At 37.0% G+C, this 18,043-nt stretch overlaps 1 protein-coding gene across 1 annotated transcript in view; it reads right to left on the bottom strand.

Moving 5' to 3' along the window:
* The window catches only part of LOC122788694 (prominin-1-A-like), an 899,670-nt gene that overhangs the window by 146,657 nt on the left and 734,970 nt on the right, over positions 1-18,043 (bottom strand). Inside the window, exon 13 of the mRNA XM_044055589.1 lies at positions 13,327-13,450. Within this exon, the coding sequence (XP_043911524.1) occupies positions 13,327-13,450 (124 nt within the window). The remainder of the gene's footprint in view (positions 1-13,326; positions 13,451-18,043) is intronic.

Genomic DNA, 18,043 nt, shown 5'->3' with positions numbered 1-18,043 from the left:
ACAACTCATACATTTCCTACAATTCTGGTAAACATATGGAAGTTGTTTCTCATCACAATGTCTGGTGACATCTACCGCAACACAGGCCTACCCACTACTTCATGCAACAATATGAAAATATTACTAGTAGCAACATTTAAAATATTAATAAGACTTGCTATACCCAAATGATCTATCTGAGCTAATACCACAAGCATTAAAAATAGCCTTTATGCCAGTAATATCTGTAATAAAACTGCAGTCTTAAGTTGACAATAATATGCCTGACAATTTAATAATTATAGAAACCTAGTTAAAAGACCACATAAAACACAAATAATTCAGTCCACATGACTACAATAAACTCTGATGTGAAAGGAGAAAGAAAGAGTTAAGAGGTATTGCAGTATTAACAAAAAAAAAAAAAATCTTAACTTCTCCCTCATTGAGATACACTGTCCCCAAGACTCAACAAATCTATCAATATTACTGCGCCTATTAGTTACATTCCATTTATTTCTTTATTTGTTTTTGTTAACTGGAGCAGAGCACTGATTACCATGGAACGTTTTCAGACTGAGCTCAGGAGTGCTGTCTGGTTAAGTGACTTGCTCAGTCACACAGTTAGGCAAATGGAGACTGACGAAGTCAAACCCCGGGCCACAAGAAGCAGTTTATTAACAGCTCATAACCTTAACAATCTGCATCAACTACCAGTGCAAATATCCCAAAGCTGCAACCTAGTACCTGAACTAATCCACAGCTCCACATACCACACACACACACACACACACACACACACACACACACACACACACACACACACACACACACACACAGACACACACACATACACACTACACTTGACATCCAAAACTGGTTCCAAGATAAGACCACCTCATTTATGCAAGTGAAATAAACATAAGTTGGTCAACATTACCCTATCTGTGTGTAAAAATCAGCTCAAATGGCCTATCAAAAATCTTAAACCTCTGTACTACAGCTGTTAAAATAAACGAGAGAGTTAGTACACTAGACTGGATACTAGTCACCAAAACAGAACATATGGTCACAATTAGCATGCTTCCAAATTCTAAGAGTAACCATAATCCAGCACCCTTAATTTGAAACTATGGCAAATCCAATAAACAATAATCTAATAAACAAATGATACCTGTAGGCTAATTTTACTTCAGTTGCAGTACTTCTCCCACTACAGCTGCAGCTTCAGATGGACCAGTCCAGTACTGACTACTTCAATCGACTCTTACAACAAAAACTGACAACCTATACATACCTTCATTAAGAAATGTAAGAAAAAAAATGCTTCAGCACTGACTGCCCAACAAATTCCTCACCTAAAGGTTTCCTGAAACTAAATGACAAATTTATCAAGCCATGACAATTCTATATCCCATCCCCATTCCAAAAACTCTAAAATGTACCCGCTGTTTATGATGATCTTCTACCAAAAGTTACTAAGATGGCAGCATGTTCTCTAGCTATTCCTAACTCTATCCTCAAAAATCTAAGCACACAGGAAGGTATTGTACATACTGTCTGGAAAGAAGATAACACAGCACCACTACAAAATATGTTTCTTCTGCTAAACCCAGTAACTTTTGATCCATTACGTTTTCTAATATCATATCAAAGACCCTTGGGAAAATCACTTAATCAGCAGCTAACCACATTTATCACAAGGCAAAACCTACTACCTACTTTTCAGCATGGGTTTTGTAATTTTTTTTCAAGTTAAAAAAGTTATTCCAACCTTAAATTACCTTTTTAGAGACAATTTAAATTCAAATAATCCAATAGCATTCTGGACCTTTCTAGGGCCTTTAATACTGTTAGTCATAAGGGACTACTAAATATATTAACAGACCTACACTTATCTCGCCTTACTATAAACAGATTTAAAGATTACTTGGGCGGTAGAAAATTAAATAGGTCTAAAGGCTTTCATATGAAAATATTACACATAAAAAGTGTTCCATAAAGATCAGTTCTTGGACGCCCATTTGCTCAGCTAACATGAAAAACAAATGACTGAGCAAACAAAACACAAAAATGGCATTCAATATACAGGTATAAACCTTAATGTGCATAGCTGAATACCACCTTCTAGCAACAAAACACCTTCAAGAAGTGTTCTTCACTTGAGAGAAATTGTTGATAGGCTCCCACATAACATCAAATTCTAACAAAAGTAACTTTATTATGTTCTGTTCTAATCACTGCAAAACACCTCCAGAACTTCACATTCCTGTAGCATCAGGCAATAAAATATCATACACACACAGAATAAAATACCTTGGCATACTCTTAAATGACACGCTTTTAGCTGAAGAGCAGATTTATGTGGACTTAAAAGTTGTACACCATTCTTGGCAGCTTACAAAACATAAGACTCTAACATCTACAGCTAAAGAAAAATGAATATCATCTCTAGCACATTCCAAACTATTTACTTGGCTGCATTTTTTTCAAAAAGCTCATCAAAAACATTCATCTTAAAAACTGCAACAAAACTGCCAAGTTAATTTGTGTCCATTCAGTTAGAACTCAACACTGCACCCTCCTCACAGACTTGTAGCTAAATGTTTTTCCACCCAGTGCAGTCCCCCATGACCTCTGCACCTCTAAACATCCAAAAAAGCACTTCCCATAGACGGAGAAAAAAAAAACTCTTTCTTCTTCAGTTTAAGCCTCACATGGGGTGCTAAAGCATTTCAGCTCAGACTGCAAATGTAATAGCAGCATTTAAATGTTAGTATTGTATTAGACAGTGACTGACATTCACCAATCACACCTTTAAGGCTTTCTGCCCAGGGCAGCTGCCCCCTTAGCCCCTCTCGAACTATGTTACTGCCTCCCCAGTGGGTTATCAGTCAAAAACAAACTAGATATAATTTTTCTAAGCAAAGCCCACAAATTCACATAAGAATGGCCAGTAATTTCCTCACTTGAAACCTACCATTCCATGTGAACACAGTCCGCAACCAATATAGTACCAATAAAAAATAGCAAATCTGACAATTTTTATAAACATAACCTATTCAAATATTTTATAGGTAACATGCCCCAGTAACTCTTATTATTCCTAGAACCAAACACCACAGCACTACACGTTTTCCCCTCTCAGGCACCTACTCTTTGGCAAGCTCTCCCCATTGACATTGAGAAAATCAACACTTATTCCAAATTCAGAATGCAACTTCAAAAAGGACTTCTTCCAAGAAACATGCTTCTGCTTCAACACAGGACATGTCACCCAACCTATCTCCTTCCCGAGTCCCTACTCCTCTCACTGAAGACTGACTCATTTTGGAAACAAACAAACATATATATGAGTGTATATATATATATATATATATATATATATATATATATATATATATATATATATATATATATATATCTCTACCTGAAAATGGCAAATCACCAAATTACTGAAGACGAAATGAAAGAGATGACATCACCAAAACTTCACTTTGCCAAATGATGGGAATTCCAAAGAATTTCACGGGTTAAGTAACCAGGTGCCCAACAAGGGGAAATTGCCCTTTTCTCCACTACAGTGTGATCCCGGAGTTGGTATATTTAGTTGGGGGGGTGTGGGGGGTCATAGCCTCCCACCTCGGTGGGTATGAGGTAGTGCGGTATGTTTAGTTTTTAGATAGTGGCCAATTGGATACTTACCCTGTGAAATCCTTCGACATTCCAGTAATTTGTGAAAGTGAGGTTTCGGCAATGTCGTCTCATTCATTTCATCTTCAGTGATGTGGTCTTCAGTTCTTCTGAAGTAGACCCACATATATATATATATATATATATATATATATATATATATATAGTTCATATATACATATTGTTCATCACACTATGATTGCTTGTACATTGCACTGTGCTTGTTCACTCATAGTTTTTCTTCTACGTAATTAGTCTGAACCACTCTCTTATTGCTTACATTTATGTACTATTTGTTTGTAAGATGTTTTGTATTTCACTTGGGCTGACCGTGAAATTGGTCAATATTTATCAATGCACTAGCCCATTAAACAAATATAAATAAATAAAATAAGTAAATACATAAATATCTACAATAAGCTTCCACAAGTGATTGCTAGCAATAAAATGCACATAATTTAACAATGATCTCAAAATATACTTTAAAAAAAATGATGCAGCTGCAAAGTCTTATACCAAATAAATAATATTGTATTTAATAATTCCATCTATTGGCAGTGTCACGGCGTAACTATGTGCACTTTGTGTGCCAATAGCTACGCCAACACTATGATGGCTATGTGGGAAATGGAGCACATACCTGAGGGACCCTACTCCAGATTTATACCTTTGTATAGAAGGTTTGTTGATGATTTATTTTTTTTCTGTGGGTACGTACTATACAGCAATTAAGAGAGTTTGAGGTGTATGTAAATAATACAGCTAATTATTTAAGTTTTTCTATGAATGCATCAACACACAGTATGAATTTTCTTAATGTTACTGTTGAAGTGGATGGGAATGGCTCTATTTTTACTAACTTGTATAAAAAACCATGCCATGTCAACCATCTTTTGTACAGGCATAGTATGCACCCCACCCACATTTTAGTAAAGTGGTTAAGAATCAAGTTTTTAGAGCCTCCAGGTTAAATGTACATGAGAAGAAAGATCCAAGAGCAGGTGGAAACTACACAGCACTGTTTAAGGATGAAAGGTTATAGTGACAGAGAAATAGTTGAAATTGTAGAGAAGGTTACAAGCTTGAGGGGCCTACAGTTAAACCTTATTTTTCAAAACCTACATCAAATAGAGTAATGTACAACAGGAACAAACAGTGTAAACTAAGGGTACCATTACATTATTCTAGTAATGTTTCCATGTACGTTAATGTTATTAGGAAACACTGGAAAGTCCTTATGACAGACAAAGATATTTCCAGGGTGATAGAGCCCACCCCCAGGTTTGTATTTAGGAACACGAAATCCTTAAAAAGGACCTTATGTTACTCAATGAATAAACATGAATATAGCAGTAATGCCACCTTAGCATTTGGCACTTGCACTATATGCACTTATATTGACAGCAGCTCTACTTTTATACACCCTGACCAGGAAAGAACATATAGGTTCAAAGTTTTTGCTACTTGTAGCACCTCCCATGTTGTTTACTTGGCCCACTGTTTACTGTGTTCAAAATGTTACATAGGCAAGATGTAGAATACTTAGAGAAAGAATAAAGGAACATCTATATCATATTAGCAAAGGGAATAAAACTAATGCCCTTGCAAAACATGTCATTGCCAGTGGTACTGAGCATACTTTTAAGTTTTTGTTATAAGGATGAGACATTAAGATGAGGTGACATCAGGAATAGTACTGAGTAGCTTGAGTCTAAGTGGATCATTAGACTGAGAGGTGATAGTGGACATGGACTCAGTGATGTGGTCCCTTTAAAACCTAAGCTGAAATGTAGGAGCCTTAAACGTTGGATGTTTTTTACCTTTGTATTCTTGCATTAATTTTATATATATATATATATATATATATATATATATATATAGTGCCTTGATGTCACATGATTAATCAAAGGAAGTAGTATATGGTATTTAAACTGAGTTTTTTAGTTTGATAGACATTACCTGAAGAAGCAGCTTAGTCTGTAAAAGTGCTCATGGAGTCGACAATGGAAATTTCTGAAACAACTGACTAGTAAATTGAATACCATTGTCAGAGATAACTGTGTGTGGACTGCCATGGACAGAGAAATGACATTTCAACTTATTAATAACAGCAGTTGATATTAAGTTAGGTAGTAAGTCAATCTCAAACCAGTTCAAATAAGAGTCTACCAATACCAAGTAGTGTTGATTGTTCCACTTGAAGATATCAGCGGCTACTGTTGACCAAGGTAGTTCAGGAACTTGACTTAGCTGAAGTGGTTCTCTCTGCAAATGCAGTCTAGTACTACTGCATACTGAGCAAGAAGAAAGCACTTTATCAATGTCTTTCAGTAATGAAGGCCAAAACTAATTCTCTCACTCTTCTCTTAGTGGATGCAGAACTTGGGTGACCACGATGCAAAATCTGGATATATTCTTGTAAAAAAGCAGGAACAACAATTTTAGGACCTTTGAAAATAATGCCATCTTCCATCAACATTTCATCTCTTTAAGAAAAATAGGTTTGCACTTCAGGTGGTACACTAGATTGCTTTGATGGCCATCTAACATTAATGTAGTGATTGAGTTTTTGCAAAATGGATCAGTCTTTGTGTGATATCTCAGCTCATTAAGCCTAGTGGTAGAACAATTATGTACTGCCATCACGTCAAAGTCAAAATTATCTGTGTCAAGCTGTTCTGTTGTATTTCTGGGCACTCTGGTAAATTATCAGCAAGATAGAGTAGTTTGCTTTCGTATAGACCATTGTGAAGTTGTCCTTTTGTAATTTGAGCATTGTTTGTACTCTGACTGGAGCTGAATGCATAGGCTTCTTTAGAATATTAACTAGAGGTTGATGGTCAGTTTCAATCTGAATAGCTCGACCATAAATATAACCATGACACTTGGAATATGTAAATACTATTGCCAAAGGTACCTTCTCAATTTGAGCATACTTCATCTTAGCTTGGGTAAGTGTTCTAGATGCATAGGCTACTGGTCTACCCTCTTGAAGTATAACTGCATAAAGACCAAATTTTGAAGCATCACAGGAAAGAGTGACTGGTTTATTCATATCATACTATCTTAATGTAGGTAGGGTGGCAATGATCTAACCATGACCATGCAACATTTTTGCACATTAACATTCATAAAGGTGCTGTCAACTCACTGAAGTCTGGTATAAACTTGCCTAAATAGTTGACTATTCCTAGGAAATGCTGTAGAGCTCGAGTATTGTCTGGTGATGACATTTCAAGGATAGATGCTTGATTGAGCAGGTCTGGTCTCAAGCCAGTACTGGTAAATAAATGACCTACATATGTAACTTCCGGTAGCCTCAATTTGCATGTCAGAGGATTGAGCTTCAAGTTTACTTCATGTGCTCTGTCTAGAACTCTCTTTAGGTTTCTGTCATGCTCTGCTTCACCATTGCCTCCCACCAATAAATCATCCACTATTATGGCACAAGAATAAATTGAAAAAAATTGCCTTGTTGCATGCTGAAGACTTCATTTGCAGGATTTATTCCACATGGTATCCTTAGGAATCTGTATCTGCCAAACAGTGTACCAAAAGTGGTTAGTAATGAGGATTTGCGATCAAGCATCACTTGCCAAAATGAATCTTTTGCATCCAAGAAGCATCCAAGACAGAAAAGACAGTAGCATTCAGTATTAGGGCTGTGACCTCTTCGACTGTGCACATTGGATGATATGGTCTCTCCAATGCTTTGTTCAATTCTCTTGGGTCAATACATATTCAGATATCATCTGAGCCTTTTTTGTGAGCTGCTACCATAGATGACACCCATTGAGTTGGTTCTGTAACTGGACAAATTATACCTTGCTGCACCATTTTATCAATTTGAGCCATGACTTTATCCTGCATAGCTATCGGAACTCGTCTTTCTGGTCTAACTACTGGAGTGACCTCTGGGTCTAACTTCATGGAATACACAATTGGAAGTTTGTCCAACTTGTCATCGAAAACATCAGCATACTCTGAGAAAATGGCATCAGGAAAACTGGAACTAGGAGATGCACTTATGTGATGAACTTCTTTTGATAAGAGAAAGCAGATTCATTCTCAAGCTATCTTTGAGACCAGTAAAGACTGTTCTGGTCTTCGGACTACATAGAATAATAAGTTGTAACAGTTCTTGGTCAAATAAAAGCACCACTGAGTCTTCAGTTTGAATTTCTTCATCTCCATAAGCAACAAGTTTCACATTTCTGGCCACATTGAATTGTTGATTAGCTCTCACTTTAGTAAATGTGTCTGCTGATATAACATTACACTTTGAACCAGTGTCTACTTTAAGCTCTGTGGATTTACCATTGATCGGGACAGTACAAAACATTTTGCTCCTTGCCAATAAATTCACTGCATCAACTCTTTCACCTACTACTGATACACCATCTACATAGAATGCTGACTGTTGCGTCTCTATTTGATCAACTTGCTTTTTTGTCTGACCTTTTTTACAACTGTGTGAGGTTTAACTGACTTGCAAAACTTTTGAAAATGGTTCCATTTTTTTACACTTGTGACATTGCTGACCAAATGCTAAGCATTTCTCTTTTAGACTCATGATTTGCACCACAACTGCAACAGTTAACAATAAAGTTGGACTTGGGTTTTGCTGATTCGTGCTTGTCTGCACTAAGGAACATGCTCCTCTAACTGAAGTAGTCTTAGAAATAAAGAACAAAAAGAAGTTCTGTGACTGGGTCAACTCTCGGTTTTCATCTCTGAGCCACAAATAAAAACAATAAGAAACAAACAGACCACGACTGAGGAGATATCAAAAAAAACATAAATATTTTAATAAACAGAGTAAGTGCTTTCACGATCTATGCTGATTGCTTCATCAGACTAAAATGCTCACATAGGTATCACAGAATTTAAATTGTATAGCATCCAATCACAAACAAAACAGTTTAAACACAACTAGCTCTCAAATACTTAAATGGCAATACGTTTCTAAACAATAATGACTACTGTGAAAAAACATATAATATATATATATATATATATATATATATATATAAAACTATAAATATCCACCTAAAAAACCTTTAATGCTTCAGTGGTCTAGCTTTTAAAAAGGGTTTAAGTGACACTAAACCATTTATCCCTGGAAGTTTATCAGCTTGTAATAACATAAGTCATCTTTGTTCGGCTTCTTCTATCTTACTGTTAATATTGCCTCCCCTAGCACTCTGTTCTATAATTTCTAAAACCATAAAATTAAAAACATGATGTGTACCCTCAGCTTGAATGTGTTTTGCTAATGCATTAGTTTCTTTGCCATTCACTACATCTCTCAGATGCTCAAGAATACATTCCTCCTCAGTCGTGGTCTGTTCGTTTTTTATTGTTTTTATATGTAGTCTTAGAAATTGGTGGAAAGCTATGTGGTTTCCTTGGTGAGCCAGCAGGGCTGTGGCTGTCATGTGCTTAGGCCTACTTCTTTTTGCCACATCTTGCATGCTATCTACATTTGCTCTGGAGCCTGCTGAAATCATGCTCTTGTCACTCACAAGCATACTTGTGTGTTTTTCTGTCACTTCATGGATTTGACAAATCTCTATGGCTTTTCTCAATATTAAATCACCGTCATGAAGCAAGATCTTTCTCACAGCAGCACTATTAATACCACGCACAAGTCTGCCCTTTTAAGTCAGCAAAATGGCACATTTTAGCTTTGTCGCTCTGGTCAGCTATATAAGCTGCAAAAGGGTCCCGTGGTTTCTGATCTCTTGTGTAAAACAAATGCCTCTCTAATGTAATATTTGTCTGGGGATTACACATTTCTCTGAACTTGCCCTTAATTCAGCCTGTACAACCATGACAATTTTCACCTTCTCCCTCATATACTGCTGGTGCATACACAAATGAACGCTCTCTTTCTATGGCGTCTGAGCCAGCTAGGTATAGCAAAATGAATGCCTTGGTGCATGCATCTTTATTGGAATAAGCTGCTTGTATAAAAATATTGTACTCTTGGTCATATATTCTCCAATTCTCTGCAATATTCTGATCAAATACAAGTGGTAAGGGCTTTCAAAATCTGTTTGTCATATTACCACATACCAGTGAAGGGTTTTACAAATAAATATGAATACATACATATATGCCAAAAATATATGCTTGTACTTGTAATTTTGCCCTTATACTTTTGTGCTTCTGAAATTTTTTTGAAACTATGCTACTGGGCATACTCTGTGAAATAACTCTCTCAGGCACTGTAACACCTTTAAAATTACTGTATTGCAAGAAATCACCTCTTATCAGTACAAGAAACATATCAAATGACTGTACGATGCAAGCTTCTATGTAACTGGGCTTTGCAAAATAAGTCTCTAGGGCACTGTAATACTCTGGAAATTGTTATCTTGCAAATGAAATTTATCATCATTTTAAGAAACACTTCAAATAACTTCACAATGAAAATGAACTCGGCATGAGAAGTTCATAGTAACATTTCAAAGTAATTGCACTTTACAGATAAACTGTACACAACACACTGAAATTTCCTCAAAATGGCGGTACCTTGTTAGGCAACTCTTTACAGTACAAGAAACAACTATAATGGCGGCACTTTGCAAATAGACACACCCAGCACAAGAAACTTTTCAAAATGGCCATACTTTGACTGTACTTCATGAAATAGTTGCACTTTGCACACAAACTCTTTGGAATACATACACAGTAATAAGCACAAACCGTAAGCACATTTACACACTTTGAGATACTTCAAATAACTTTAATTATGCTCTTGATACAATACGAAGTCATAGATATGCCAAAACACAGCACTTTGCCAAAACACATGCAGTCACCCTGCTTTATTTACACTTAATGTGCCCTTTCTGCCCTTATTATATTCAATTTGTTCGTCTAATCTCTTTTCATGCCCATTGTACTTTTCTTGTGCTCGTTTTACTCTAAACATGCCTGTTTTTTGCCTTCAACATGCTTGTTTTACTTTAAACATGCTCATTTTGTCAAATATGTTATTTTAAACATTTTCCTTAGTTAATAAACCTTTAGTACCTCCCGCTTGTTTAATAATGCAGTTTGTGCCCTTGTCATGCTCCGTTTTATCCTTTTTATAAAATAAATAGTTTGTGCATATTCTCATTACCTTTGATTCTTTTCTGGCTCTTTTTTGTGCTCGTTTCTCTTAGTTTACCTTCACTGTCATCTCTGCACCTCATGGCTCCAAATATTATTATCTGCGATCCTGATCCTGACACCATGTCGCTCTCCTACTTTGGACACAATAGAAGAGTCTTCATGGGTTCTGTTCAAGCAGTTTTATTTTATACAAACACATCACAATAGAAGTTAACTGACTTTAACTTAAGTAACTTATATCTAAACTAACTGCTGTAATCATACATGCTTACTCACTGGCTGAACTCTCAAAATGGCACTAGGAATGGCATGTGCTTTAGATTTATACAGCCACCTTACATCTTTGACATGTTTCTTAAAGACACAGCACACAGCACATGCACGCTGATCTACAGACAGCTTATTCAAAAACAGAACTTTAAGTTAGTTTGCCAAAGACAACCCTTTTAAACCCCATTTTGTCTGAAATTTTACCAGTAAGCCATCCATGTATAAGGCTGCACTCATCAGACCTATGCTACTCATCTCCAGCATCACTGTCAGTTGAGGACAAGGAAGTATTACCCCTGCATTAGTGGCATCTTTCAGCAATCTGATCTTTTGGTGGAAGTGTGTGAATCCATGAGGCATGCAGCCCTACCTTAGCCAAGACAACAATTATCCAACAGCATTAGTCCGTGTTTAAAGTTATAACACACTACTGTGGAAATGAGCTTCTTACCTGAAAACCAACAACAGCATTAGTCCCTGTTTAAAGTTATAGCACACTACTGTAGAAATGAGCTTCATTCCTTAAAACCAACAGCATTAGCCCCTGTTTAAAGTTATAACACACTACTGTGGAAATGACCTTCTTACTTTAAAACCAACTACAGCATTTAGTCCCTGTTTAAAGTTATAACACACTACTATTGAAACAAGATTCTTACCTTAAAACCAACAACAGCATTAGTCCCTGTTTAAAGTTATAACACACTACAGTGGAAACGAGCTTCTTACCTTAAAAACAACAACAGCATTAGTCCCTGTTTAAAGTTATAGCACACTACTGTAGAAATGAGCTTCATTCCTTAAAACCAACAGCATTAGCCCCTGTTTAAAGTTATAACACACTACTGTGGAAATGACCTTCTTACTTTAAAACCAACAACAGCATTTAGTCCCTGTATAAAGTTATAACACACTACTATTGAAACGAGATTCTTACCTTAAAACCAACAACAGCATTAGTCCCTGTTTAAAGTTATAACACACTACAATGGAAACGAGCTTCTTACCTTAAAACCAACAACAGCATTAGTCCCTGTTTAAAGTTATAACACACTACTGTGGAAATGAGCTTCTTACCTTAAAACCAACAGCATTAGCCCCTGTTTAAAGGTATAACAAACTACTATGGAAATGAGCTTCTTACTTTAAAACCAACAACAGCATTTCGTCCCTGTTTAAAGTTATAACACACTACTGTTGAAACAAGCTTCTTACCTTAAAACCAACAACAGCATTAGTCCCTGTTTAAATTTATAACACACTACTGTGGAAATGAACTTCTTACCTTAAAACCATCAACAGCATTAGTTCCTGTTTAAAGTTATAACACACTACAGTGGAGAGCTTCTTACCTTAAAACCAACAACAGCAATAGTCTCTGTTAAAAGTTATAATACACTACTGTGGAAATGAGCTTCTTACCTTAAAACCAACAACTGCATTAGTCCCTGTTTAAAGTTATAACACATTACTATTGAAACGAGATTCTTACCTTAAAACCAACAACAGCATTAGTCCCTGTTTAAAGTTATAACACACTACTGTGGAAATGAGCTTCTTACCTTAAAACCAACAACTGCATTAGTCCCTGTTTAAAGGTATAACACACTACTGTGGAAATGAGCTTCTTACCTTAAAACCGACAACTGCATTAGTCCCTGTTTAAAGGTATAACACACTACTGTTGAAATGAGTTTCTTACCTTAAAACCAACAACAGCATTAGTCCCTGTTTAAATTTATAACACACTACTGTGGAAATGAACTTCTTACCTTAAAACCATCAACAGCATTAGTTCCTGTTTAAAGTTATAACGCACTACAGTGGAGAGCTTCTTACCTTAAAACCAACAACATCATTAGTGTCTGTTAAAAGTTATAACACACTACTGTGGAAATGAGCTTCTTACCTTAAAACCAACAACTGCATTAGTCCCTGTTTAAAGGTAAAACACACTACTGTGGAAATGAGCTTCTGACCTTAAAACCAACAACTGCATTAGTCCCTGTTTAAAGGTATAACACACTACTGTGGAAATGAGCTTCTTACCTTAAAACCAACAACAGCATTAGTCCCTGTTTAAAGATATAACACACTACTGTGGAAATTACCTTCTTAACTTAAAACCGACAACTGCATTAGTCCCTGTTTAAAGGTATAACACACTACTGTTTAAATGAGCTTCTTACCTTAAAACCACCAACAGCATTAGTCCCTGCTTAAAGTTATAACACACTACTGTGGAAATGAGATTCTTACCTTAAAAAGTTCTTGAGAGCGCCATGGCTTACAGATAAGAGTGTAACTATTTCCACCAACAAGGAACATAATCAGGACAAGAATCATGAATAACCAGGAGAAGATGAAGCTGAATCCTACTCCCCTGTAAGCCAAGAAAACATAAACAGTAAATCATAGGTAGTGTTTGTTGTAAAACAGGAAATGTAGTCAGATATTGCCATCATTCAATTATTAACATAGTTTTATTTCAGATCAGCTCTAGAAAATACTTTGCTATTTTAGTATAGTTCTGTAAAAATAAACTATACACTGATTCAATTATTTTCCTTGTTAGTTTGTAATATTCATCAGCAGTTATATTTGTACAAAAAAATGCAGATAATAACATGTGGCCTAATGAATGTCAGGATCTGACAGTACTTTGACAAAATTAAAGTTCCCCGGTTTAAGTACCACCATCTCCCATTACAAAGCATCTGTGTATGATTACACTTTCCCTTCATACAAGCAGATGTTCTCCATAGGGTATAATACAAAAGTCATGAGAATATATTCAGAGTAGGACTACTGTGTTTCCAAATTATAGAATCTGTACTTAAATGGTAAAAGCTTCAGAATATTTTTTGCTTATGCAAGTACAAAACATACATCTACATAAGCACACAGGTACAAGGTCTGTGCATGTATGTATTTAATGATTCATTTGTTAACCAAGCAAGTCAACTGGCCCAGTGGTCCCTCCACCCATAATTAACTACAAACCAAGGACTAGCAAAAGGTAGTACAATAACATGATAAATGATACCTCACTGTGGTGATTTTTCAGATGATAAATCAGATGCAACCCACCCCTCTGGTAAAATAAATGCTGAAAGCAAATTAGCTGAACTACAAAACATATGACTGCCCAGGGAGAAAGACCTCCACACAACCTCAAGTAGATTTAGTGCCCCTGTATCATTCTACACCCTACTGTTTTAAAGCAAATCTGAAATTCTTATTGTTACTGCAATAATAGCATGACAACACTCCAAGATGACAAACCATATTCTGCAGTAGATTGGTACCAATAAAGTAATATTTGCACAATTAGGTTGTAATAAGCATATCACCTCAATAAGTACTAACAGTAAGAAGCTAACACACAAAATATGGAAAAAAATGGGACAACAAAATGCATAACCAGCAAAACATTTTAAAGTAAAGATACATGGATCATTCAGAAAACAGCAGAAATAAAATATGGTAAAACACAGTGTGGAAAGGTTACACAAACATATTTCTATATGCATATAACTGCATACATATTACAGGAAAGAAGAATTAAAAATAATGCAGTACACTAATTCTGTCTTGGAAACAAATACCACCAGTATAAGTGACCTCTTCTTTAAACTATAAATAAAAATGCATATCATAATTATTAGTTACAGAAAGCCTTCCTTAAAGGAAAATTCCCTCTTAGAACTCAAAAAACATATTTTTCTTCATTGGATCTTTATTTTTGAGCTATTATAACGCCTCAAAATCACTCCAAGTGCTTCTTTTACAATTTTAATGCATTTCCCTCAAAATGGCGGATGATGGGGCTTCCCTTGGTAACGTGCTCTTGTTTTCTTGCTTTCATTCCTTCTTCTCAGAATACATTTCAAATCTTCTTTATATGAGTCATGCTAGACATAAGGAAGTGATGCTGTTTTTTCATGTCATTAAGATAGAATGGCAGGACTGCGAAGCCTCATTTATGTGTCTGTCAGAGCTTACGCTATGATATAAATAGCTGTTAGCTACTTCCAGCAAAAGAAAGTAGGTAAATAGCAGGTTTTTGTAAGGGGAAGTCTTTTGTAGTCCTAAAAGAACTGACATACCTTCCCCCACAATTTCACGCTGAGGTGTGAAAACTCTCACAGCAGTAAATGATCCTTGATGTACATTTACAGATGATAAGTAGTAGGACTCCAAAGTAAGTCTGTCTGACACTTCCCAAAGCCTTCAGTAGGAAGTTTTTTTTTCTGTCTCATGAATGATGCAGAATTAAAACATGCTTTACTAGTTCCTTAATTATTTCTGTCATGTTCACCCCCTTTTTATTCCATTTCATATTTATTTATACTTTGGTAAACAGGAAAGTGAACTGGTCCCAGGACCCATTTCAGCCATAATTTGGGCTACATTGGCAAAGATAATAACAAGTATTATTAAATGTACTTAGCAATACAAAGAAAAAAAATACTGACATAAAGACATTGACCACAATTGCTTGGCAACATATAGCCAATGTGTGACAGTGACCAAGGTAGTAAAACACTTATTGGAATGTATACATTAATAATGCTTGATTCCACTATGTTGGTTGTTATAAATAATGAATTGCATGTATCCATATTGCACACACACACACACACACACACACACACACACACACACACACACACACACACACACACACACACACACACACACAAATATATATATATATATATATATATATATGGATTCACTTTATAATCTTGAAATACTGAAATATCAAATTTCAGTATTTTGAGACTATAAAGCCGAAACACCAAAAAACCAAAACCCAAAACCGTGACCATTAAAGCACACACAAACACAACTACACCTACCTGCGCACAACAACACAAACACACACACACAAACAAACACACACACAACACTTATTATAACAAGGGGGCAAGCCTCCCTGCACCCCCCCATGTGGGGGGCTGTGCCTCCCCAACCCCCACTTACATATACTAACTCCGAGGTCGCACTAAACACCAACACACACAAAACCCACCAACATACATTCCACACACCCCTTGCACAAACACACCACAAAGATACAAACACCATCACTCTCAACACTAACACACTCACACTCTCACCTACGTACCCTAACCTACACTTAACACTCCCCGACACACTAATAAACACACAAACCCTCCCCAAAACCCTTAAAAACACAGCACTTACCTAAAGCGCCATCAGCAGGTTCGACATTCTGCAGTTTTGTGCATCTGCAGATTCGACACTTTGGTCTCGAGATACTGAAATTTGACATTTCAGTATTTCGAGATTCCAAAGTGAATCTCTCTCTCTCAGGCATTCAGCTCTGTATGCCGATCTCCGTTTAGGATTTTGAAGTTTTAAAACGTCAGTCATATGGTCTTCGATCATATGAGTTTTGAAGTTTTAAGCTTCAAAATTCTGAAGGGGACCCATATATATAAAGTACATGTGTACAAAAACATATGTGTGTGTGCATAACGGAGAACTAGATTATAAACTCAAATGCTATGGAACAACTTGTTACCACTCCCACAAGAGGGGAAAACATACTGGACCTGATCATCACCAACATGGGGACTCTATGCTCCAGACCAGAAGTGTATCCCTCACTGGTAAGATCAGACCATAAACTAATCTCACTGGATATTCACATCCCGACCCCACGCCCTGCCCAGAAAACCACAGTGAAAAACTTCTCTAAAGCAAATTTCACACTCCTCAAAACCAAGGTGGAATTCTTCAAAGCCCCCGGGCCTGTGGAAAATACGGCCCAGACCGCAGAGTCCTTTATAAATGCATTCTATGAAAACCTTCAGGAATGCATGGATCATGCAATCCCAAATAAAACCAAGACCCAATCCTCCAAAGGCAGACGTCCTGTGGTGGACCCCAGCCATAAACAAACTATACAACAGAAGGAGGAAGCTATTACATAATAGAGCAAAATCCCAAAAAGGGAAGGCATCTCTGATCAGTGTTAACAAAAAACTACGGGCACTCATAAAATCATCTAAGGCCAGCTTCGAGAGAAAAATTGCACAGGACACTAAGGATAATCACAAGGCTTTCTTTAGTTATGTTAGGAACCTGGGTGGGAATTCCCAGATATGCTCAGAATTAGTCCAAAATGACAAAAAATACACCGAACCCACAGACAGTGCCAACATCCTAGCTGACAGGTTCAGCGCAAACTTCTCCCCCCCTCCCCACCAAAAGGGCAAATATCTATCCCAGCAGAGTGCTGCCCCCCTGACATCTCAGATGCTCAGGTAGGAGCCGCCCTCTCCAAAGCAAAAAACACAGCATCAATGGGACCAGATGGTGTTCCGGGCTGCGTCCTACATGAACTCCAAGAAGAGCTAAACCCAAACATAAAACTACTGTTCAATCTCAGCCTTACCACAGGATATGTACCTAAAGAGTGGCGCACAGCAACAGTGGTCCCTCTCCACAAAGGTGGTGCCTCAACGGATCCTGGAAACTATTGCCCCATAAGCCTGACTAGCTTGGTCTGCAAAGCTATGGAAAGGATCATCATGGACCTCATAAAAAAAGATATTGGGGACCTACAGACACTGGATCCTACCCAGTTCGGCTTTGTTAAAGGCAGATCCTGCCTCTTAAACCTGGTCGATTTCTTTGAAACAGTCATCAAGGCCATTGACGAGGGGAAGGTGGTCCACACAGCCTACCTGGACCTCACAAAAGCCTTCGATACAATACCCCACTCGGGCATTATAGATAAGCTCACCAGCTTAAATATAAACCCCTATGTCACTAGATGGGTTGCAAATTGGCTCAAGGACAGAACCCACATGGTTAGAATTGCTGGAGCCATGTCAGACTCCAAACTAGTTACAAGTGGCATCCCACAAGGCTCAGTCCTGGGACCTCTCCTGTTCGGTATATATTTCTCGGAGGTACAGGCCAACACGGAAGGACTGTG

The sequence above is a fragment of the Protopterus annectens genome, chromosome 14.part0 (genome assembly GCF_019279795.1).
Source record: "Protopterus annectens isolate FY-2018-M chromosome 14.part0, PAN1.0, whole genome shotgun sequence".
NCBI classification, from domain to species: Eukaryota; Metazoa; Chordata; order Ceratodontiformes; family Protopteridae; genus Protopterus; species Protopterus annectens.
This window is presented reverse-complemented; position numbering and strand designations above follow the sequence as displayed.